This window comes from Petaurus breviceps, unplaced genomic scaffold (assembly GCF_028583685.1).
Source record: "Petaurus breviceps papuanus isolate PSGF00001 unplaced genomic scaffold, PetGlider_PUasm1.0 80, whole genome shotgun sequence".
Lineage (NCBI taxonomy): Eukaryota > Metazoa > Chordata > Mammalia > Diprotodontia > Petauridae > Petaurus > Petaurus breviceps.
In genome coordinates this window covers 5,729,396-5,754,571 of record NW_027186540.1, presented here as the reverse complement: position 1 = coordinate 5,754,571, position 25,176 = coordinate 5,729,396, and the positions used below count along the sequence as shown (strand labels likewise).

Below are 25,176 nucleotides of genomic sequence, written 5' to 3'. Positions count from 1 at the left end.
TGCTCCACATATATCAAAATATGATCACTTTTTCTGGTATAAAAGAACTAGAAACAAAGTAAATGCTCACCAATTGGAAAATCATTGAACAAATTATGGTATATGAATGTTATGGAATTACTTTGTTGTAACAAATGACTAACATGATAAGTACAGAGAAGCTTTGAAAGACTTACGTGAGTAGTTGTAAAGTGAATTACACAGAGCCAAGAAAACAGCTTACACAAGGACTATAACAATGTAAATGGAAAGGACAACTATAAAACAATAAAAAAAATGAATGATGAAAAATTACAAAAAAAAAACCTTGCCTCCCAAAAAAAGATATGAGAAGATACCCACACACACACATACACATACACTTTATTCCAGAGGGTGTGTGTGTGTGTGTGTGTGTGTGTGTGTGTGTGTGTGTGTGTGTGTGTGTTTTGGGGGGGGAGAGTTCATGACTATGCAGTGTTGCATATAACATCATATTTTTTTCCATGTATTAATATTACTAAATTATTTCCCTTCCTCTTTTTCCGTATTCCTTTTTAATTTTTTAAATTAAAAAAAATTTTTTTTTTGCTTTTTGGAAGGCAATTGTAGTTAAGTGACTTGTCCAAGGTCACACAGCTAGTTTTTTGTGTTACATGTCTGAGGCCGGATTTGAACTCAGGTCCTCCTGACTCCAGGGCTGGTGCTCTATTCACTGTGCCACTTAGCCGCCCCTCCCTATTCCTTTTTTTTTTTTATATGGGACAGTTTTCTGAGAGGTGGGGAAAGAACGGAATACAAGGAGAAATCTAAGTGATATAAAACAAAATATATCACTAAATCTGCTTTTAAAAAGATCATTGGTGGCCTCTGAGAGCAGTTTTGAAGAGTTGTGGAGTTAAAAGCTAGATAATGAGGGGTTAAAGAGGAGTACAGACAACTTTTCCAGGAAATTTGGCTGTGAAGGAAAAGATATAATTGATGACTGAATGGGCTAGAAAGATCAAGGAAAGGTATTTTGTTATTTTTTGGTTTAGGGCTGCAGAGACCTGAGCATATTTGTACTTACATGAGAAGGATCACATGGAGAGGGAGAGATTGAAAATGTATTAGAAAGAGAGGAAGATTGTGAATTAAGATCCTGGATGAGATGGGAGGCAATAGGATTATGGACACAAGTAAAATTTCACAACACCCTGCACAGAGTATGTGATGTTTGTGAGGAAATAAATAAGTACAAGAAGTAGAAAGATCACAAGCATGGCATGGAGGCATGATAAAGTATGATGGGAAATTTAGTTCATTTGGATTTCTGCTAGAGTTTTCTCAACTCTACACCAAAAGCAACTAGTAATTTATATTGACTTGTGTTCATGACAATTTCATTCTTCAAAAGGCAGTGTAACCAATGAAAGGAATTGTCATAAGGGAGCCACTTCCCAACAAGTCTGACCCTCTTTGATGTTATTCTACAGGTTTTCATTGCACTGCTGTCTTCTGGTTCTCCTACCTTGTCTAATTACTTCTCTATCTCCTTTGCTCAACTTTCAAACCATGTTGTGCCTAGTAACCATGGTAGTTCCCCAAGGCTCTCTTCTGGCACTTGGTAATCTTATCAACTCCCATGGATTCAATTGTCATCTCTATGCAGATAAGCCACAGATCTGCTTATCTCCTGACTTCTAAGTCTCCAAGTGCTTGTTGGGCATCTCATACTAGCTGTGCAATAGACATTTTAAGTGTAGTTCAGTGAACTCCAGTGGCTCACTATTACCTCTAGGATCAAATATAAAATCCACTCTTTTACTTTTAAAGCTCTTCATAACAGGCTCCCTCTACTTTTCCAGTCTATTTACACCTGACTTCCCTCTATTTGCTCTATAATCCTTGCTGTTCCTCAAACAGGGCTCCATCTTCCAATGGAAGAATTTTCACTAGCTATCTGTCCTTCCTAGAATGCTCTCCTTCCTTATCTCTGCCTGTAGGCTTCCCTGTCTTCCTTCAAGTGCCAGCTGTAATTCTGTCTTCAACAGAAAGCCTTTCCTCATCCCTCTTAATTCTAGTGCCTTCCATAACTTGTTTGTACATAGTAGTTTACATGTTGTCTACCACATTAGACTATGAGCTCCTTGAGAGCAAGGATGATTTTTGCCTTCCTTTGTATCTTTGGTATTAGTACCTGGCACATAGTTGTTTTTCAGTCTTGTCTAACTCTTTGTGACCCCTTTGGGGTTTTCTTAGCAAAGATATTGGAGTGGTTTGCCATTTTCTTCTCCAGTTTGTTGACTGACTGACTTATTACTAGAGTGGAAGTTTTAGAAATCTTGGGGTAAAGCTCCAACTTAGAATTTACTAGAGAGGAGAGCTAAGGATTCTGACAATATATCTTAAATGTTAAGAGAACATATTTCAAGGTATCCAGAGGAAAAACAGATAGGATCTCTTGGATTAAAAGTCCATAGGAGAAATCAACTTAGAGAAGATAAAAAGGCTATCAGGAATGACATTTTTTGAGAAGCTAATTATGATGATTAGGTTAAATGAAGTTGTCAAAGAGATATTGTAGATGAACAAGGAAATTGGCAGCTGGTGTAAATTTTTTAAAGAAATGCACAGAAAATAGAAGCAACTATTGAGTCATAGATCAAGGTCTGGTAACAGTAAAAATACAAAAGTATAACATGGTCCTGTAAAACTAGTATCAGGATCACAGAAGTTCAGCATGACCTGAGGGAAGCAGAGATCACTAAAACTGGCAAAAGGTGTGTTGAGAGAAAGAACAAGATCAAAAATGGGATAGGACCATTGAGGATAGGTGAGACCGTGATAATGGACAATGGAGAAGACAGAACTACTGGACTGGTAAGTTTCCTTCTATTTTGTCTGCCCCCTAAAACAAAACAATATTTGGCCTTGGAAGCACGGGGGAATAATCGTTCGTAGGGAACTGATACCCAAGATAAGTTGAGAGATAAAGAGCATTTAGTTGCCCTTGATAAATTCAAGATGAACTTCTCTCCAAAAAGAACTGACTGATGTGATTTCTGAACCGTAACCATTGATCTTTAAAAGTGGTCACTTGTGTATGGAATGCATTCCATCTTCACTCTTGAAGAATCCATAGCTTCCTTCAGAGCACAGCTCAGATGCTTCTCATCACACAAGGCCTTTTCCAATTCCATTTCACCACCACCACCACCCCTTACATGTTAGCATTCTTTTGTTCTTGAAATGACTTTCTATTTTTGCATGTGGAGTGTCTTCCATGTAGAATACAAGCTCCTAGAGTGCACAGCCTGTTTAGTCTTTGTATTCCTGGTGCCTAGTGCAGTACCTTGCATAGGCTTATATTAGGCACTTAATAAATGATTGCTGGATTGAATTGTATTGTGGAGAATGGGAAAGGTACCATAGGATTGGTGGACAAGGTACTGGTTTTTAAAAAGAAAGAAAGGAGAAGAAAGAAGATTTTGTTGATCAGAGTTGCTAAGGCTTTTAGAGTTGATTGTCTTTACAATACTATTGTTATTATGCAAATTGTTCTCCTGGTTGGCATAACCATTCTTGATGAAGCCATGTTGGTTTTTTGTGAGCTTGATTTCTATTCCTGAAAAAAAATTATAAAATAGATTATTAAAGAGATTATCTTTGGACATCTAGAAAAGAAAGTAGTCATCACAGAGAACCAACACAGTGACCTACCATAATTGCAGAGGACTCACAATGAAACATGGTCCCTGTCTCCAGACAGAAGTGACAAACTCAGAGTGCAGAATTGAAGCACATATTATCTTCCTTTGTTTTTTTTTTCTTTTCTTTTGGACGTGGCTAATTCAAAAATTTGTTTTGCATGACTATACATATTTGTAATGGGCTTTGTTTTTCTTGCCTTCTCTGTGGGTAGCTGAGGGAAAAGAGAAGAATTTAGAACTAAAAATAAAACAAAATTGAGTAAAAAAAGAACACATGATGACTGGCAGACCTAATTTCTTTTTTGACAGAGTTACTAGATAGTCACATCAGGAGAATGCTGAAGATATAGTTTGGGCAAAGATTTTAATTAAGCATGTGGGGAAAGTATGTAATGCTAGTTACACTAATATAGTTAGGTAACTTCAGAATTGGTTGATTGTACGTACCCAAAAACTATGCATTAATGGTTCCATGGCAACTTGGAAGGAGAACTTTTAGAGTACCCCAGAGATCTGTGTATACCTCTGTAAAATTTAGTATTTTAGTCAGTAACCTGAATAAAGGTGTAGAGAACATTTATCAAAATGGCAGATTACAGAAAGATATACAGAAGAGGGATAGCTAACATGGTGAAGGAAAGAGTCAGAATCCAAAAGGATTTCATCTCAACCAGTACATATATTAAGTCAAATAAAGTAAGATGAAATTCAATAGGGATAAATGTAATATCTTATACTTGGATTCAAAAATCAACTATACAGCTATCAGGTGGAAGCATGTCAGATAACATTCTGAGAAAAGTGAGGGTTTCATAAGTTCCTTATGAGTTGACTGTGTGTAATCAAGGATAAGAAAGCTGGGAGTCAGGAAAACTTATGCAGTTTGTGGAAAAATAATTTTCGTCTCTCAAAAACTCTCTTCTTACAAGTCTTAGTTCAAATGCTACCTCTTCCATTAATTCTTCCATGATACCCCCAGTTAGTGATATTTATGTCTTCAAATTACCTTGGATTTTGTGTAAATAAATAACATGTTTCCCTCATTCCATCTAGTAGAACAGAAACTATTTTGTTTTTGAATCTTCAACTTTTATCACAGTGCCTTCTGCCAGTTGAAACTTAATAAACTTGTATTGATTGAGAATAACATCACAAACATAAAATTTTTGGGTTAATGCCTCTTGGTGTTATACTTTTTATACCTTATCTCATATACCCATGTCACTATTCTACTTGTTGAAAACTTGTAGAAGAATCCTCCTTATATAAAGAATAATGAATAAGGTCTGCAGGGACCATAATCACAAATAAGAAAGCTAACACAAGTAAGACAGTTAATACCGTTCCAGCATAAAATAAAGCGGATGAAAAATTGTGGCTCAATTGTATGAAGTTTTAATTTTATGTGTCAGGAATAAGGAAAGAAAAAGCGAAAATTAAAAAAATAATAGTATAGCTCAACATTGCAATATGGAGATACTGTATAATGAAATGATTGATAAAAAGCAAACCTTTAGCTATGTGAGGGGGAAAGTTTGGAGGGGAGTGTATAGAATTTCTGGATATATACATAAAGAGAATAGTTAGAAGCTACATATGAACCAGAAAGTGTCATGGGCATGCTGTAACAACAAGATCATGACATATAATCACTGGGACACTCAGCACACTTCGAAATGCTGTGTGAATTGTGATTTCTGCTGCTGCTACCAGGAAGCTCTTAGACTCATATCTGCTTTGATCACTGAAATTATATAAGACACCAGTGAGGGCAACAAGAAAAAAATAGTTCCTGCTACAAAACTGAATGTGTAGCCAAGGGAATATAGCTATTGATATTAAAAGGCAAAGCAATATTTTTTATAAACTAAAATTATCATCATTTCATAACCCAAGTGTAGTAGTTCAACAGGATGCTACTTTTTGACCCAGTGAACATTAACTTGAAAAGACCAAGCTAAGAACCCCTCAGAAGTAGAGTATAAGGCAAAAATGTCACCAACAGATCCTTTAGCTTTGGTAGTACTACTACAATCAGAGAATTGTCTTTCAAGGCTTTTATCTTATATGATTCACTGTAGTTTCTATCTTGCTTGATTGGACAGCTCTTTCCTAGAAGCTAGTGCAATAAGGTGCCAAAGGGTGACTCAAAAGTAGATCTGGAACTTTTATAAGTCTGGCATCAGTAGCAAGATTTTTAAAAGCTATACTGCATAACACAATTGCATTTTCATTTAATTTGAGTGATGATTGAGTTGGTATGATGTCACCATAAGAACAGTATCATGGAGATTTTTTTTGCATAATTTTATTGAGAATATCTTGCCAAGCTTCCATTTGTACTGGAATGACACTTAAATTCTTCCCCATACCATAGATGCTGAATTAATGAAATGACACTATCCTTCTGATAATTTTGCTAAACAGTCTGTCTTATCCTCTTTTGTTCATGGTACCATTTTCTGCATTGACTATAGAATAGGTATCTACCAGATACTTAGCACACTTACATAAGATAACTTTTTTTTGCCTTTTTTTTTTTGGAGGGGGGAACATAGAGCAATTGGGGTAAAGGGACTTGCCCAAGGTCACACGGCTAGTAAGTGTTAAGTGTCTGAGGCCACATTTGAACTCAGGTCCTCCTGACTCCATGGCCAGTGCTCCACTCACTGCACCATCTAGCTGCCCCTATAAATAGAACTTTTCAATGTCAGTTACTTAATGCTTGCAACTAGTTCTACTGGAACAAAGGCAAGTTTGGCCAGAAGTTCATTCTTTTCCACCTTTGCCAAAGAGATGCTATAGATCTATATGGACAATGCCAACTGCAGCCCTAAGCAGAATTCCTATTATTAATACATTTTTAAAAATTTGTGGCCACATACCTTCATATATCTTCCTTACCATGAACTTTAACGTTCTTTTATATTTCCTTTCAGTCTTCACAGAAAAGTACTGCACTGCTAACCATGTGGATAAACTTCCTGGCCCAAGAGACTGGGTACAGATTCTACAGGATCAAATTAAACTGGCCAGAAGAAGGTTAAAAAGAGGCTCAGGTATGCACAGGCTTCAGGGAAGCAATTTCTTTTTTAAAACTTCATTTATTTTTAGTTGCAATATTCACTTTTATAAGATTTTGAGCTCTGAATTTCCTCCCTCCCCCTCTTTCTCCACCAAGAGGACATGAACTCTGATAAAAGTCATACATATATGATCATATTAAGCATATTTCCATGTTAGGCATGTTGTGAAAGAAGAATCATAACAAAAGGGAAACACCCTGAGAAAGAAAAAGCAAAAAATAGAAATAGTGTGCTTCAATCTACATTCAGACTCCAAAGTTCTTTCTCTAGATGTGGATGGCATTTTTCATCATGAGTCTTTTGGAATTATCTTAGATCATTGCTTTGCTCAGAAGAGCTAAGTCTAACAAAGTCAGTCATCGCACAGTGTGTTCTCCTGGCTCTGCTAACTTCACTCAGTATCAGTTCATGCAAGTCTTTCCAGGTTTTTCTGAAGTCTGCCTGCTTACCATTTCTTATGGGAACAATAGTATCCCATTGCATTCATATACCACAACTTGTTCAGCCATTCCCCAATTGATGGGCATTGCCTCAATTTCCAGTTCTTTGCCACCATAAAAAGAGCTGCTATAAATATTTTTGTACATGTGGGTCCTTTAGGGAAGCAATTTCTTGAATTTACTGCTGAAATTTGAGCCTTTGGATCAGTCAGTCAACAAACATTTATTAAGCACTATCTGCCATATATTGGACTGGATTCAAAGGCAAAAGTGAATCAACCCTTGCCTCAAGGACCCTACATTCTTTTGGGGGAGGTAACATATAGAAAACAGATCTAGAACAAAGTTATTTTTGAAAGGAAAACATTAAAAATTGAAGGAGGTTGGTTAGGAAAGACTTCACATGAAAGGTAGTGCTTGAGCTGAGTCTTAGAGAAAATTATTTCATGAAATTTTATTTTTAATTGCTTTTTAAACAAAAATTCAGTACTAAGACATGTTTTTTGGGGAGGGGGGTGATGAGAGTCTAGACATGATTTCATTAGTGTAGGAAATTCCTCTCTACCACTGCAAATCTGAAAATGCTGAGCAACTTTTAGGTTTAGAGTGTTGCCTGGGGCCCTGAGAGGTGGGTGATTTACTCAGGGCCACCTAGCCAGTTTGTGTCAAGGGTGGGTCCTGAACCTAGGTCTTCATGACTTCTCTGTCTACCAGGCAATACTTCCTTGTACTGTGATGATTAGATATAAAAGAAGAACAACCTAAAACCAGAAGTGAGGCAAATGGTGTGTGTAACACAGCTGAACAGTGATGACCCACGTCCCGTGGATTCCATAGAGGCAAATGCATAGGGACCTCTCCATTTGACAGAGGTTTGGACAAGTCAGTGGGATGAGGTCAACCAGCACCAGGCTGGGCTTAAAACTGGCATAGAACCACACAGTGCTTGATTACGACACACTGCTCAGCCCTTCATCCTCGTCTCAGGCGTGAACTCTTACGGCCTGAGCTGAAGCCCAGACCTTGCCTCTTACTAGTGCTCCCTCACCTTTAACTTTGCTATGGATTTGACTGTGATAAAGTGCATTCTCTTTGAGGTCAGGAACTATTTCATTTCTGTCTTTGTATTTCCAGTGCCTAGCATAATATCTGATATAAAATGGGGTTTAATAAATGTTTGTTGAATGGTTTTTTAAAGTGTATTTGAGTGGCCTTTTAAAACAAATAAGCCTGTCAGCATAGTGTGCTCTTTAGGTGTAAAAGTCTGGTTTAAATGAATTTCTAATTCTTCATTGAGATAGTAAAAGTCATGTTAAACTATTTGCTTTTAATATCATGATCCGTGCTGTCTATCAGTGTTGTTTGTGCTTTAATGAGTTTTACTTATAAAAAAAATTAGCCTCTTTTAAAATTTTTATTTACTTCTCTTTGCCTCTTATTTTTTCTCCGGGTCTGCATAGACTTAGAAAAGATATATTTAGTCATTTAAAGTGAAAAAAAAAACCCAAAGAAGTGATTTAACTCAAATGCCATAATTTTTTTTTCTGGTTCACATGCTGTCCCCAGAATTATTCTTGAAGGAATATTGAACATTTAGTAAGTATGCTTGGTAAAATTGTGACAGTGAAATATCTTATAAGATACAGTAACCAACAAGAAAATACAGGAAGAGGGAAAGGTGACTGACCTGTCTCTGTCCTGAGGACTTTTGTAAGAGGTTCATCAATACAAAAATTTCAGGAATGGCCATGCTGCAAACCTCAGAAGATTTTGCAATGTGAAATCTCCATTAAGGTTTTATTCCACTATAGCAGATGTTTTAAAAATAAGCATTAGGTAATTAGTATACTTTTAAATTTTGGGGAAATCTTTATTTCCCTTTCTCTGCCCCAGACCTCAGAAATGATCTAGCCCAGCTCATACCTTATAAGAATCTCCTTAATGACATACTTAATGCATGGTCATCCAGATTTTGCTTGAACACTTGTAAGGGAAAACCTACTGTGTACTGAGTCAACCCATTTCACTTTTGGCTAGTTGTAATTGTTTACAAGTTTTTCCATCTAGCAAAATGACATTTTTCCTTGCAACTTTTAGCCATTGCTCCTGAGACCAAGCAGAAGTCTAATCCCTCTGGGGCAAAGGAAAGTAAATTTAATTGGTTCGGCACTGTCATTTTGGTAGGTATTTTGTCCCCTCAGCTCTTAGGCCCTAAAGCAGATTTCTAGTAATAAATCAGTGTAACTTGCTGGGTTCAGTAGAAAAAAATGCTGTATCTCAGGGATACCAGGTAGTAATCAGAACTAAGCTGGTACTACCACTGACTAAATTCTTCCCAGAAATCCCTGTTCGTATAGCAAACTACTAGAAAACTAGCATTTTCTTCATTTTTTTATAATTGTAAGAGAACCTAGAGAAAGAAAAAAAAAACCTATTTTCCTTAGTGAGAGGCAATTACATTTTACTTGGGGAAAAGGGAGTTTCAAATATGTAAGTAAAGTACATTACAAAAAGTAAACTCAAATTTTACATAATTACCATAAAGGATACCTGGGTTCATTCACAAAAGTAGAAAAAAGTAAAGTTTAACAAAAGAAACAGCCATTGTAAACCAAAAATAAACCATCCATCAGGCTTTCTGGTTCTAGTTATATAAAAGCAAAACAAAACAAAAAACCCAAAAACTGTATGACCTAAGATGGCCAATTAACATATGTGCTCCTTTTTATTCCTTTATGATACAGTATAAGTTTAATATCTGCCCCAACTTGCCTCCTTCACAGGAGCAGAATAAGGTAAATGAAAAAATATGTGATCCACTGGAGCTCTTCAGGAGATAAGTGCTATATCAATCCAGAATGCTGCTATTGCTAATTTAACTTAAATGCTGCAGAGACCACCCAGAGAGGAAAAAGAGAGTATATTGTATTAAAGAACACCTGCCTCTAGCTGTGGAAAGCTGTTAGCAGTCTCTAAAGTGCTTGAAGAATATTAGTTTCAAGGCAAATCTTTGATGGTAGAGGTCATAAAGTAAGGAGATATTTCAGAGTAGAATATTCTTTAGAGACAGGAGCAGCCTTGCTGTCCATGGGAACTATGGTTGAAATAATAAACTTTGTTTTAAATAGTTAGCACACTTTTGAGATCTCTTAGATTATTTGGCATCCTCTCTTGTAACTTCTATAGAGCCACAGTTCTCCATTAAATCCCTCCTTTTTTAGATCTGTAGTATTATATAGGTCCTATGTTTTAATTTCTGTACACTCTCCCCAGAAAAGGTCAGTATCTGCATTCCCATGATCTTAAGCAAAAGGGAAAAAGAAAACTGGGGGGAGAAGAATTAGCTAGGGAGCACTTTTGTTAGCATCTCAGCAATCTTATTAATAGAAATATGTTCTAGCCACCACAAACAATTAGTCTTTCTTCCATTATATATCCCCGTCCCTAAGGAATGGGCCCCAAATTGAAAAACTACTCTCTGCTTTGCCCACTGCAGTCTGCCCCCTGCACAGAGAATCACACCCGCCATGTGTTCAGGACACCAAGTTCTGACTCCACCATCAGCTAATTTGTAATCAGGGAGCCTTTGACCCCTGGTATTACCTATGTTTTTGATCGCCATCTACCCACTCAGCTATACTGAGAGGGGGAGTGTTCTGTTTGTACGTCCACCATTTAAAAAAGGAAAGGAGAGGGGAAGAGAACAAACTAAAAAGTACAAGAAGATAGAGGCCAGGTGTAACAGTGTTGGTGCTTGATCCATTCGTGTCAGAGACATGGCACTTTTGAAACTGGGCAGCAGAACAGGGTGCCATGTGCTGAGCTGAACAGCACCATCAGAAGAACTTCTCAAAACTGCTTATTAAAACAGTGATGTGGCAGGTTTAAGGTTTTTGTCCCCATCTTTCTTGTCCCTCCTTTTCAAAAAGAGCCAGTGTGATATCTCTTGAAATGGGAACATTGCCCCTGTAAATGCCATTTTATTTCCTTTGAATTTGACAGGAATATTTTCAGAAAGTCCCGACAGATACCTGGAGGATTAGGCCCTAAGTATTGTTTTCCTTCTACTTTCCCTCATGAGTATTTTCAATTTGAATGATAATATAATCACTATATCATCCATTCTCCACAACTTCAACCTCATTTATCATGTTTGGCTCAGTTCCTGGAATTAGATACAGACTCTGACTGGGCAAGCTAATCAACAGACTGCTTAAGAAAGCCCACACTGCTTCTAGAAGGGGGAAAAACCTTCCCCTGCACAGACTTTGAAAGGTTGTTATCCTAATCCAAATAGAAATTCATTTGGGGCTCTCATCATATGTAATATATTTTTTCTATAACTGGAATAATTCCTTTCCTGGTGTGGATTTTTTTATATCATTTTCATTAGATTATTACCTCAGATCTGAGACCACAATTTTTTTATTTGTGTTAGATCTGAGAGTAAAGCTGTCACTGCTATTAAATTTTTATTGGCCTTGTTCAATCTTTTCCAAATTTCACAACTTGACTGTCACCAGGGAAGAAAGACTATGAGATTGTTGTTACAAACAGATGTTATAATTAAATTTAAATAACACAATCATGTTCTTCAGCCATGACACTTGGTCCCAATTCATGCAACCAGCATATCTTAATTTTCTTTTATTTTTTTTCATCTGTTATATGCCCTCCATTCTTTAGAGTACACTTACTAAAACACATAATTGCATAGGGTTATTGTTGAAAGGATTGGTGATTCTGAATTACAAAGGGAAAAGATCACTAAAAACTGATTTTTGCAATTCTGTGCCTAACTGGAAAGGCTCCATATATGTAAATTCCAGGAAGTAAATAACTATTTCTAAGGTTTATTGTATTTTAGTTGACATATAAAATCACAGATGTGATAAATGTTTGGGCTCTTACTGCTGCCTCACAAAAATATTTTAAGGTTCTGGTCTACAGAGAAAAATTAGCTCTGCATTCAGTCCACTTACTTTAATGTTTGCTCCTTCTCCCTTGGTTTTCAGTCACTCATCTGCCAATGTTTCTTAAGTACCCTACATTATTATCTTTATTTCTTTCCTTCTTGTTGTTTCTTATTTCACTCTTTGGGATAATTTCAGCCCTTAGTAATAACTAACATTTATATAGAGCTGACTGTATTGCCAGGTACTGTGCAGTTATTATCCCTCATAACATCCCTGGGAGGTAGATGTTAGTATTATTGTCCCCATTTTATGGATGAGAAAACTGTAAGGCAAACAAAGGATAGGAGACTCGCCCAAGCTCACACAGCTACTAAGTATCTGAAGCTGGATTTAAACTCAGGCCTGCCTGATGACAGACAGGGCTCTGTCCACTGTGCCTCCTAGCTGCTGTTATATGGTAATGTGCAATGAGGGGCCAAATGTCCACGAAAGTCAAAGCTATGTCAAGTGGTGGATAAAGTATTAGACAGTAAACTAGAGAAAACCCATTATCCTTTTTTTAGCCAATTTCTTAAATCAAGATTGTGTAAAGACAGTAAGGGCATAATATTTACTTGGTTTCACATCAACCCACTTATTCCTTGGAGGCTGTATGGTGTAGTAGATAAGAGTGCTGGACTTAGGAAAACCAGAGGTCAAACCCTGCCTCAGACACTTATTAGTTGTATGACCTTGGGCAAGTCACTTAAGGAATCAGTGTCTTAGTCTCCTCATTTGTAAAATCAGGGGGTTGGACTCTAAGTATACGTTTCTTCTATCTCCAAATTCATGATCCTATGATTTGTTATAGACACCATTTGACTGATCTCCTGGGGTGGTTTTCCTAAATGCACATGCATTAAGCAGTGAAACCATTGTAAATCAGAAGGAAAGAGGCTTCAGTAGGAGATTTTAGGCAGGAGTTACTTGAATTAGCGCATGGGAGACATTTCAGAAATGATCAAAATGGCCAGTGTGCAATTTTTTTTTAAATATTCAAAGCAGAATAGGAAAAAGGTTCAGTCCAATACATTAACAGAATTTTCTTTTGTGTACCTTGGTGGATATTTCTCTAGAACTATAGGCTTCCTGAAAACTCCAAGCAAGATGAGATACTTTTAAATCAGGGATGGGCAATAGTTTATATTTTTAGATTCCGGATGGAAAGTATCTTTTGAAGATTAGTTAAATATTTATAATTTCTTTATAATTCAGTCAGACATGTATTAAACATCTACTATATGTGAAAGGTACCACTAAATGTTGAATGTACAAAGTACTTACAATCTAGTAGAGAGAGATGTTGGATGTATATAGATAACTATGATAGAAATTTGAAACGTTTTGTTGAATAGGAGAGGGTAAACTGACATAAGAAATTCAATGAAGGAATAATAACTTTCTGGAGTGATTAAGAAACTAATACCCTATGCATTGGGATTTAAATTAGAAGATCTCAGTCAGTAGATTGGGGGAGGCTGCCTAGCATAATTTTGGTTTTCATGGGAATTTATGTGCATTAGCAGAGTTGGCATAAGTCTATGCTAAGGCAGAAGGCTAAAGACTAAAAAGGTAAGTTAGAACCAGAAAGTGGAGGACGTTGAATTCCAGGGTAAGGATATAGAAATGGACTGGATGTTGTTATCAGGTAGACTACACTGAGAGTTAAAATTTTCAGTTCTTCCTCTTATAAGGTAAAGCTTTATTTGCCAGGATTTTTTCTTGGGGATGGCAAGTGAAATTCAGCCCTCTCACCTGTCCACTGACACACTTTAACTATCCTGATTTTTTTAAAGTCCGTGTAAGCCATCCATGACATATCTCTCCTAGGCCACCAAAGGTCTTTTCAAGTTTTATTGCAATTTGAGTCTGCTACCCACATGGGATAATATGAACTAGTTTGAACACTTTTGAGTGCTAGATTCTTTCCTATCAAACATCCAAATAAAGTAACTAACTTTGTAGAGAGAGAAAAAGAGAAAGGGTGTGTGCATGTGTTTAATGTGCTTATATATGTGTATATATATTCACATATATATGCACTTATGCATGCATAAACATATATGTGACATTTAACATACACACTATGTATGCGTGCATGTATGTAGGTATATAAATGTTTAGTTTTCATCTCAGAATTTTAGTGTGGAGGTCACTTTCAAGGACCAAATAATAATTGACATTCTTGTAGTGCTTTAAAATTTGTAGAAGACTTTAAATGTTTCATCTCATTTGAACCTTATGACAACACTGTGAGGCAGATATACCAGGTACCCCATTTTATTTTATTTTATTTTAAAGCAATTGGGGTTAAGTAACTTGCTCAAGGTTATACAGCCAGTTATTTTGTGTGGGTGTTAAGTATCTGAGGTCGGAACCGATCCCAGGTCTCCCAACTCTGGGGCCGGTGCTCTTACTCACTGCACCACCTGACCGCCCCAGGTAACCCATTTTACAGATGAGAAAAGAGAGGATCAAAGAGTGTACAAGACTTATGTTAATATAGCTAATAAGTGTGTCAAATGGAGAATATGAATCTGAGTCTTCTTGACTTCATGACATTATTCCTAGCAGCCTCTCTGCCAAAACATAATGGCGGACTGACTTCATACCTTGAAATTTATGATGCTTTGAGTAGTGAAGATGTTTGTGTTGATATGAGCAGGTTTGCTCCTTTGTTTTTAATCGGGCTATCTGTTCCTGTTTACACTGTTGTTTAAAATATATGTATTTATGTTTGTGTGTGTGTGTATACATAGTAACTTTTATGTTGAGCAGGTTCTTAAAAGTTGTCCAGCATTTATTTACTAAATTAAAATCTGCTTTGTATTATTGTCAGAAAATTACTTTGTTTCAATACTAACATAATACATTGTATTGGAGCAAACCCAACTAAAGGAAGAAGGTGAAAACTATTATGTGTATTGCAGCTTTCTAATTGCATTACTGTATTCAGTAAAATGAATGTGTTCTCTGAAACTAATGAGATTTGTGTTTTATGTTTGTAACCAGCAGAGGTAGCTGACTGTGATGAAAAACTGGACAGCATTTCTGTACCACCAACAGGTAAAATACATTTACATTTTGATCACCTGCTGGAAAATATAGTGCAAAAATATTTGAATGGAAAATGTTTTTAATATTAGCGATGTAGATGCTCAAGCATACTGATTTTATAAAATCCCCCTTGTTATCAGAGGTTCTAAATGTCCTGTGTTCAGGGAGTTTTTCAGATTGACTGTAAAAAGCATGAAAATCTTACAGTTTTTCCTATTACTCTGATGCATACTTATAAAACCTCAAAAGAACAAATCCTAATAAGGTAGTATTTTGATATTTTGCAGACCAGAAATGAGCCTTTGCTTTCATCCACAAAATCTTTATATTTTTTAATCCTACTAAAATCATATCTTTTTGGAAAGATGACTGCCATTGTGTCTAGTCCATATCTATACAACAGCCATAAAATGATTCTAAAGAACAAATTGTAGCTAGACACATGGTGGATGCTCAACAAATAATACTTTTGGATCAGTTAATTTAATGTGCCAATTAATATAACATGGGTAGTAGTTTCTTTAGTAGCACAACTGAATTAGTCTATCCTTTGTAAATTTCCTCTGTTCCCCATTTTTACAGCTAAAACCTCTTGGCATCATCCTTCTTCCTCTCTTTCTTTGCTTCAGTCTCTGAGGAAAAGGTAGTTCTTCCCATCGCAAAGGCTGTGTCTTCTACTTGTGCCTTTGTTCCCATCACCTCCCATCTATTCTGGAAGCTTGTTCCTTTAAATTCACTTTCTCTCTCTCTCTCTCTCTCTTTCTCTTTCACACACACACACACACACACACACACACACACACACGGTTCCAATCTTTCCTCTATTCACAGTCTTTATTTATATGCTTAGATAGATAGATGGTATAGAAGATATAGTTGGTGTAGCACTTGGAATTAGGAGAGGATATGGGTTCAAATTCTGCCTTTGGCATTTATTAGCTGTGTGACCATGAGGAATTCTCTTAATCCCTCTAAACCTATTTCCTTATCTGCAAAATGAGAATTATTAGCATATATAGAACCCTCCTAACTGAGCTGTTATGGAGTTCAAATGAGATAGTATATATAAAGTGTTTGGGGCGGCTAGGTGGCACAGTGAATAGAGCACCGGCCCTGGAGTCAGGAGGACCTGAGTTCAAATGCGGCCTCAGACACTTAACACAGAAACTAGCTGAGTGATCTTGGGCGAGTCACTTAACCCCAATTGCCCTCCAAAGAAAAAAGCAAAATAAAATAAAAATATATAAATTGCTTTATAAACTTTAAAGTGCTATATAAATGTCAGTTGTTATTATTATTATTATATCCTTCCCTGATGCCCAAAAACATGTTCAGATATCTTATATGCTAATGAAAAGGTTGGTGGGCAGCTGGCCTGATGAACCCAGTAGATTACAGGGTGTGGTAACCCTTTGGGGAAGACTTTGATTCTATCTCCATATAAAGAATGTAGGACATGCCCAGTGATAACTTGTTGAAATAATGGGGCAACCTCTCTTGGGGCATGGCTCGTGACACCTCTTCAAGTTTCATCAGTTGGAGGTGATTTAGTTGGCTTGGTATATTGTATATCAGAACTCTTATCCTTTTGTGCAAGCCCCATAAGTTGGGCCCTTTTAAAAGCTGGGCCTTTTTGACCCGTTTTCAAAGAGTTCTAATTGGCAATAGAACCAAGAGCATGTTTGAGTTAAAGGATAGGTGATGAGGGAACATGCCCACAGACTCCCTCCTCAGAGCCAGCAATGGCTGCCTTGGGAAAGAGGCACACAGAAGTACATCTTCTTACCAGTATGACGTGAGGGAAGAGTCCTTAGATACCAAGGTCCTAAGCCCCTTTTGAATATGTACCCACTACTCTAGTACTTCGGGCTTATACAGACCTGCTCTTAGAGTCAGCCGTCCACTAAAATAAATCCTACCTCTCTGACTCCTTTGCTTCCAGTTTTCTCTAGGAATCATAAAAAATGACTGGAATATATTTCATGCCTAGGTTTCCACAGATGAAGGTAAAAAGGTCCCTAGCTCCCATAAAAGCTTTTAAGGTAACAGTGAAAAATGCAGATAAGGCATGACAGACTCACAATAGCCCATGAACAATACAGCTCTCCCTCCTCCTGAGCCTCTCTTTCTCCCCAGGGCCTTAGTCCCCCTAGCACTACTCTGAGTAAAGTCCCCTTAGAATGGAAACAGCTGTGATTGCTAGAGAGTTACCCCATCAGCATTCATTCTAGTGCAGAGATTCTTAACCTGGAGGCCATGAACTTGATTTTTGTTGTTGTTTTATTCTGATAGCTGTATTTCAGGATATTTAGTAGCTATATTTTTTTTAAAGCAATTGGGGTTGAGTAACTTTCTCAAGCTTACACAGCCAGTTATTTCTGGGTGTGGTGCTAAGTATCTGAGCCCAGATTCTATCCCAGGTCATCCTGACTCTGGGGCCAGTGCTCTTACTCACTGCGCCACTTGACCACCCCTAAGCAATTGGAGTTAAGTAACTTGCTCAAGGTTACATGGCCAGGTGTTTCTGGGTGGGTGCTAAGTGTCTGAGCCCAGATTCAATCCCAGGTCATCCCAACTCTGGGCCGGTGCTCTTACTCACTCTGCTACCTGGCCGCCCTTTAGTAGCTATATTTTAAAAGATGCATTTCAATAAATTTAGTTTCCTTTTTTAATCCTATGTATGTTATTTTTATGCATTTAAAAAACCTTCCTCTGAGAATGGGTCCATAAGCTTCACCAGACTTCCCAAAGGGTCCATGACACAGAGAAGGTTCAGAACTCCTCATCTGGTGAGTTATGTGTTTACTCTGGGGATGCAGATTTATGGTACTACCCTTATGGGCTTGGACTCCCCTAGAAGGAAAACAAATTTGGACTTTTTGGAAAGGCAGTTCTCTTCTCATCAGCTGTATGCTGGCTGAATGTCTTACCATAAGAATGGAAGACATAGTCCAGGTCTTTGTTCACCTATAACATGGCTCAGCCCTTGTTCCCCCAGCTCCAGGGCCATGTGCTCAGTCTTTTTCTTTCTAAGAGTCTGCTATTGCCCAGCTATTCTCCCTTCCCTCTCTAGAAGAATGGGTTCTGGAATATTCAGATTTGGATTTACTAAAGAGACAAACCTGAGACTTATGCTGCCAAGAAACTCCATTCTCTCTCTCTTGAAATATGGGTCACCTCAATCAGTTAGCATTTATTAAGGTGCTTACTATATTCCAGGTACTGTGCTGAATACTGTGCTCAAGCAAACTTTTTTTTTTTTGCTTTTTGGAGGGCATTTGGGGTTAAGTAACTTGCCGAAGGTCACAGGCTAGTTTTTGTGTTAAGTGTCTGAGGCCGCATTTGAACTCACGTCCTCCTGACTCCAGGGCCAGAGTTCTTTCACTGTGCCACCTAGCTGCCTCTCAAGCTAACTCTTAAGGACCTTGACATTCTCCAGGAAATCAACAATCAGTCAAGGAGGGTTCAGGAATTTTTACCCCTTAATCCATCTAATGCTGTCCAAGGTTTTGATCTCTTGGGCTTAGGGGTTATACTGCTGCCTTTCCATAGCTGAAGTCAAGTTCTAAGAGTCCAAGCACTTTCTTCTTGGGCCTCCTGAGTGAGAGCATGTGTGATTGCAGTTGCCTCTGGCACAAGGCAACTAGTTCATTCCTAGTTGAAGAAAAAAGACTACATATCTATCCCCTATGCCTGCCTCCACCAGAACCCAGATCTGCTCTTTGTTATAATCTCTGAATTTCTCCAGAAAAGGGCAAAAAGGGTCAGCTTGACCCCATTTCAGAGGTCTAGCTCAAAGCGGCTGACTGAATCACAATAGCCCAAGCCAGCCAAATCATTCCCAGTTGATAAGTTGTCCATTCCCACTCCCACCTCTTCCCACACAAGCTATCTCCCATACATGTCTTCCTTTTCACAGACATATTTTTACACTCCTTGCTTCTGGCTTTCTTACCTCCTACTCACTTCTTATAATTCCTCATAATTGGGTTTCCAACCCCACCACTCAACTGAAATTTCTCCTTACAAAGTTTACAAAGATCTATTATTTGCTAAGTCCAATTGCTTCATCTCAGTCCTCAGTTTTCTAGCTTTTTCTGTAGCTTTGGACATTGTTGACCACTCCTTCCCCAACTTCCATGGCATTAATCTTATGGTTTTAGTTGTCATCTCTATGCAGGTAACTCCCATATCTACCTATTTAGGTTTTGTCTCTCTCCTGAGTTCATCCCACCTGTTGGCCATCTCTACCTAGACAAGTATTTCAAATTCAGTTTTTACAAAAGAGAACTCATTATTTTTTCCACTAGATACACTTCCTCCCTTCCTAACTTACATATTTTTGTGGGGAACAGCACCCTTCTTCCTATTCAAGGAGTCATCTTTCCCCTCTTCCTTACCCTCCCCCTCCATTCCTGTCTTTTGCCAAATCTTTGGTTCTACCTCTATAACATTTCTCCCATCTCTTCCCTTCTCTCTACTCATGCAGACACATCCTAACAAGACTTTTATCACCTCTTCTCTGCCCTATGTACAAGCTTCCTAGTGCTTCTCCAGTTTCTGGTCTTATCTTCTCCCCAATTCATCATTCCTAGATGCCAAAATACTGTTTTAGACCAACGTCTGATCTGTTACTGACCACTTTTCCTCAAGGATAAAATACAAAGGTCTCTGGCTCTGAAAGTCCTGTACAAACTGACTGCCTTTTCAGACTTATTTCACATTCTTCTTCTTCATGTATTCTACACTTAGCTATGGCAGCTTCCTTGCTGTTGTCTGTATAGTCTCTCATCACTGGCTTCTAGGACTTTGCATAGGCATGCCATGACTGGTGGGTAATTCCTAGATTCTAACTTCCTTCAGGGTCAGCTTATCTAAGTTGCCCTTTGTACATGAGGTGTTCTCTGATCCCAGCCACACTTGTGTATTGATGTTACCTTTTTCCCTCCAGGAGATTGTGAGTTCCTTGAGGACCAGGACTGTTTTAATGTTGTCTTTGTATCTCCAAGACCTTGTAGAATACCTTTCATAAAAATATTAGGTGCCTAATAAATGGACATTGAATTGAATGCAAATTAGACACCCCTTGTCTCATTCAACTGTCACCACTCGGTACATTTTCATGTGTGGCTGAGTAGTAACAAGAATAATATTATGCTAATTTTTATCATTTTTCTTCCTTCACATATCCTGAGATAATCTTAAAAGAGAGCTTCTATTCACTCTAGATGAAATTTAATGCTAAGATTGACTCTATGACAGACAAAGAGAAAGATGAGAAGTGGATCCAGAACAATAGCAACATGCCAAGTGGCCTAACAGGCATCTTAGTTGTCTTGTTTTCCAGACTGGACTAAGTTAAACACATTCTGAACTTTAGAATTCCATCTTCACCTCTTGGGTTCTTTTCCCTTAAAAAAGAAAAAGAAAAAGAAACAGAGAGGGAGGTTAAGGGTTCTTATGGCTACCTTGATCACAGTAAATACTTATTATTCTTTTTCTTAGAATTTCAGCAGAGCCAAAACAAAATATACAGGCCATCAGCTAGTGATCAAATCACATGTATTTTTATATATTACATAAAGCAGCTCTGTATATTCAACAGTAGCTGCTAATTTTGTGCCATCTCATGGAAGAAAACATTTGAAGCATTATAAGAGATTTTTCTATAATAAAAAAGGATAGAGTTTTTTTAGTAAAGACTTGCATGATTATTTTTCCTTTGGCAGACTTAAGAACACATCAATTGAAAATACAGGAAAAAAAACTTTTATAATAATTAATTATTAAAAATTGTTAACTCCAGCACAGAGACAAAAGTTATTTTTAGTTTGGATGAATATAGGGATGGTTGCAGAAGCTATGGAATGAAGGAATTCTTAAGGGAATAATACCTAGAGCAGGCAATCCAAGCCAACAGTTAGCATGATATGGCAGATAGAACCCTAGATACTGAGTCAGGGAAGCAAATTTAAATTTCATCCCAGACATTTAACTAACTCTGTAATCATGAGCAAGACATTTAATTTCTTGGAACCTCAGTTTCAACATCTGTCAAATAGGGCTAAAATATTTATACTACCTAATTTACTGATTTGTTATCAGGAGATTACATTTTTCATAGCCCAAAGCAAAATATAAATGCAAGTTGTTAACAAATAACAAAATGTGAGTCATTATCATTAAATATGGTGAGATGACCTATAGAGAAAAATAGGAAACAGACTGTATCTCCATAGGCAAGGTGAAATATTAAAATAAATATCCATATAATTGCATTAAAATAATTCCTTAATGAAAAAGTACAGGAAGTTGAATTAACTAGACAAGAGGTCTATCTAATTCTCCACTTTTCTTTGCCCGTGTAGACCCAGGTTCCGTCACATATATGTGTAAGATATTTCTCTGCCCACCAGAGCTATCAGGGAACTGAAAAGTGATTTGGAAATTAAAAATAATTTATGAAATAAAAAGGAACAGCCCATCTCTAATGTTTAAGATATGGCTTCTGTATCTGAGGAAAAGGGGCTTTGTAGGATCATTCATTTATTCAATAAATATTTATTGAATACATGCACTGTGTGACAACTATACTGTACAAGGGGGATACAAAAATAAGACACAATCTGTGCCATCAAGAAACTTAGACTATCATGATGGTAATGAGGGATTAGCATAAAGAAAAGACAAAGGATGTTGAACGTGCAGCAAAAGAGGTCTAGAATACCATATTATTTCAGTGTAGGGAGATGTTATTTGTGACTGGACAGAGGGGAGAGGAGTAGGGATTCAGGAAGGCTTCCGTCAAAGTCCATTTGGGCTTATTTTAATAACTGCCATCCACACTCATGAGCTTTCCTATAAAAAGCATTATTTCTAGTTGCTAACTTTTGTTACTAAAAAGAAAAGCACAGTTAGCAACCTTATTCCTCAAAGAAGAATGTGAACAATGAAAGTGTTTTACCTCCTAAGAATGCCTGTGTTTAACTGTTGAAGAACATAACCGTATTGTTCATTTTAGAAGTTACTTTTTTATTTCTTGTCTGTATTTTAGGTAATATTTTTGAAACCAGGACAGAGAAGATAGAAGACATAGAACCAGATTTCACTGCCTAGACTTCCATTTCTGTGGCATTTCATTAGCAAATGTAACTCTGTTTGGAGATTTCTCTAAAATTTGTGTAGGCATTTCAGGTTACCATACCATGTGGACGCTCTATAACATTTTACCTTCATGTTTGAATTGTTTTCACATATTTTTTCTGTAACATGGACAATCAAGCCATTAAATTGTTTCAGGGTCCTTTATCATCTTTAGAATTGATTTGTTACCCTTTGAAGGTCCCATATATTATCCAGTTAGTTTGGTATCCATTGTAACGAGCAGCTTTCTCTGTCCCTTTTTTCCCTTCATCTCCTTCATGTGATTGTGCACAGTATAATGCTGCATATTTATTTTAACTTAAGTTATGTAGATATAGAATACAGATAAAGACTGGCAATTCTCCTACACTGAGAGCACCCTGCTGAAAGCCAAAATAAACTTGACCTCCATTGGCTTAGAAGATAAAGTTTTCTTTTGGGGGACAGGATAGCTCTTATCTGTTAGAACAAGCTAGCTCTGTTATCAGTGGAACTAAAGTGAGACTTTGGAACAGATTAAGTGCTAATGATATCTCTGTTGTTGGGAACGAGAAAGCTTTTGAGCAATAGCGAGTATTTGTGAGATCTAGGCTCTCTCTACGTGATAGAAAGGTAGCTGATCAGAAATTGGAAATTTTAGTCAATCTTTATAATTAGCCTCCTAAAAACCCGACACAACAGTTTCATAGACTTTTTGAAAACTGTGTTTGCATGCATCAGATATTTGGACATCATGTGGACTCTGCCGTAGCCACAAAGGCTCTTAGTGAAATATTCTGTGTTTTGTTTTGTTTTTAATATTGTTATGCAACCAGTTTAAGCAAACTCAAAATATTAAAATCTGGGTTTATAGAAAAATATAAATTGGCAGATTCACTTTACAAAAGTATTTATCACAGGATTTCTCAAGATAACAAGCTAATGCATTTTAAACAGATTTGACTCACAAACAGTGAGCTTATTTATTTATATATAACTTTTTAGAAACACATCTTTTACATAAAGCAAACTAAAATTGGTAATAAGTGCCACTTTGGGCACTTTGGCAGACCAATCAGAAGGGCTAAAAAATAACCTTAATTTTTAAGGTGTGGACCCTCTGCTTCATCAATAGCTATGTTGACAGTCTAATATCTTTTGCCAGCATTTGTTTCATAGAATCATATAATATCCAATTCAATAAACATAATTAAGCCCCTGCTATGTGATGGGAACTGTTCTGGGGGTGCAAAAGCAAAAAGGAGACAGCCTCTGACTTCAAGGCACTAATCAGTGGTAAGCTCGAAAGAACCACAGATATGGTCTAGTCTGAGCCCTTCTTTTTCTGAGTCATTGAACTTGAAGCTAGAGATGCTAAGTGATTTGTAGCAGGTCACATAACTAATTAGTGGTGGGGCCCAACTAGAACCAGGTCTCCTGATTCCTGTTCCACTGTGCTTTCTACTAGGCCCAACTACAAAATTAAAGTGAGATAAGAGGAGAACTCATAGATAAATTACTATTCCATTTTGATCATCAGCCAGTGAACTAATGTGAGTACTGAGTGTAGCTATGAAGTAATGAGACTGGTTTTTCCTGTATAGCTTATGGAATCAATCTTACTACTTTACAGTAACATCTTGAATATTGAGGGGGGAGGGGGTAATAGGATGAGATGATCCAGGGAAGCTGTTTTTGACACACCTTTATTTTTCCTTTTCTCAAATTGATTCTATTTTTTTTTTTAACCAGACAGTCTAATTGAAGAGCTAGAAACAAGGGCTTTTGTTTTTCTCTAGCACATTTTGAAAATTTGTCTTCTGCCTCTCAGAAGGAAATAGTTCTCAATGGAATCTAAAAGATAAATTGGTGACCTTTCAACTCCATTAAAATATAATGAATATGTTGCTAGTGAAGGTGAAAACGGTTGCTTTTGAACCATGGAATCTGTTAAATGTGTACCATGAACCTTCCAAACTATTTCCTTCTGAGGCTGGAGTAATCATTTGTACTATGGCTTGGAATTTTCAGCACTTCAGGAGGGGTGGGGGTTGTTGTAACCCAAAAATAATTGCAATGAATCCACAAATTGGAGTTACAAATTGTAAAACTGCAACAGTGAAATAATGTTTTGTAAATTTAAATTGTTTTTGTGTTTACCTACTGTGACTACTGTTCAGACTTTATTCAGAAATCTTTTATAGGCTTTATTAGCAAAGAAAAATCATTCCAAATCTATGAATAATGTCTCAATCTTATGTACATATGTTTTATTACTATGTAAATATTTAGATATTTTTAAATTACAATGTTCTTTAAAACAAATTCAACAAAGGACTAGTTGTGAAAATGGTGTATAACATTGTGTTGTGAAATCAATTCCTGAGAAGCTCCTTATGTCCGTTCTGAAAGAAAACAATAAATAACTTTAATTGAACATGCATATTTCTTGCTTATGTACCAGATTCCTGTATGTATGAAAAAGAGTTAAAGCTGTCTGTTAATTAAAAGGTATTTATTAGTACTCCTGTTATTCTGTGCAAGAAGTTGTGTCTCCTTGTGGAGCTGATGGAAAATATATAGATTGCCTCCAAAATAAGATTCTTCAAATGTTGGAAAATAACAGACTCTGCCAGGCTGTTAGATCAATGACTATATCAAGTCCCACAATAACACTTGAGCATTAAGTGCTGATATGCTTGAAGCCTAATTTTAAATGAATTAGGTAGCTTTATAATCCTCACTTAAAAGGTTAAGCTCTGCTTCTATGGAAACAACACATCAGAAGGCCAAACCAATCTTCTGTAATGCAAAGTAGTTAAAACATAATGGCTTCATGCTTCAC

The 25,176-nt window shown here is 37.0% G+C and overlaps 1 protein-coding gene across 4 annotated transcripts in view; it reads left to right on the top strand.

Moving 5' to 3' along the window:
* LOC138176000 (BEN domain-containing protein 7-like) overlaps positions 1-24,768 on the top strand; it is a 136,564-nt gene extending 111,796 nt beyond the window's left edge. For 3 of the 4 annotated variants that reach the window (XM_069106674.1, XM_069106676.1, XM_069106677.1), the window contains 3 exons: positions 6,611-6,730; positions 15,165-15,218; positions 22,264-24,768. In XM_069106674.1, the coding sequence (XP_068962775.1) occupies positions 6,611-6,730; positions 15,165-15,218; positions 22,264-22,325 (236 nt within the window). In that variant the 3' untranslated portion in view covers positions 22,326-24,768. The remainder of the gene's footprint in view (positions 1-6,610; positions 6,731-15,164; positions 15,219-22,263) is intronic. The other variant, XM_069106675.1, reaches the window with a different exon arrangement.
* Positions 24,769-25,176: the final 408 nt, after the last annotated feature.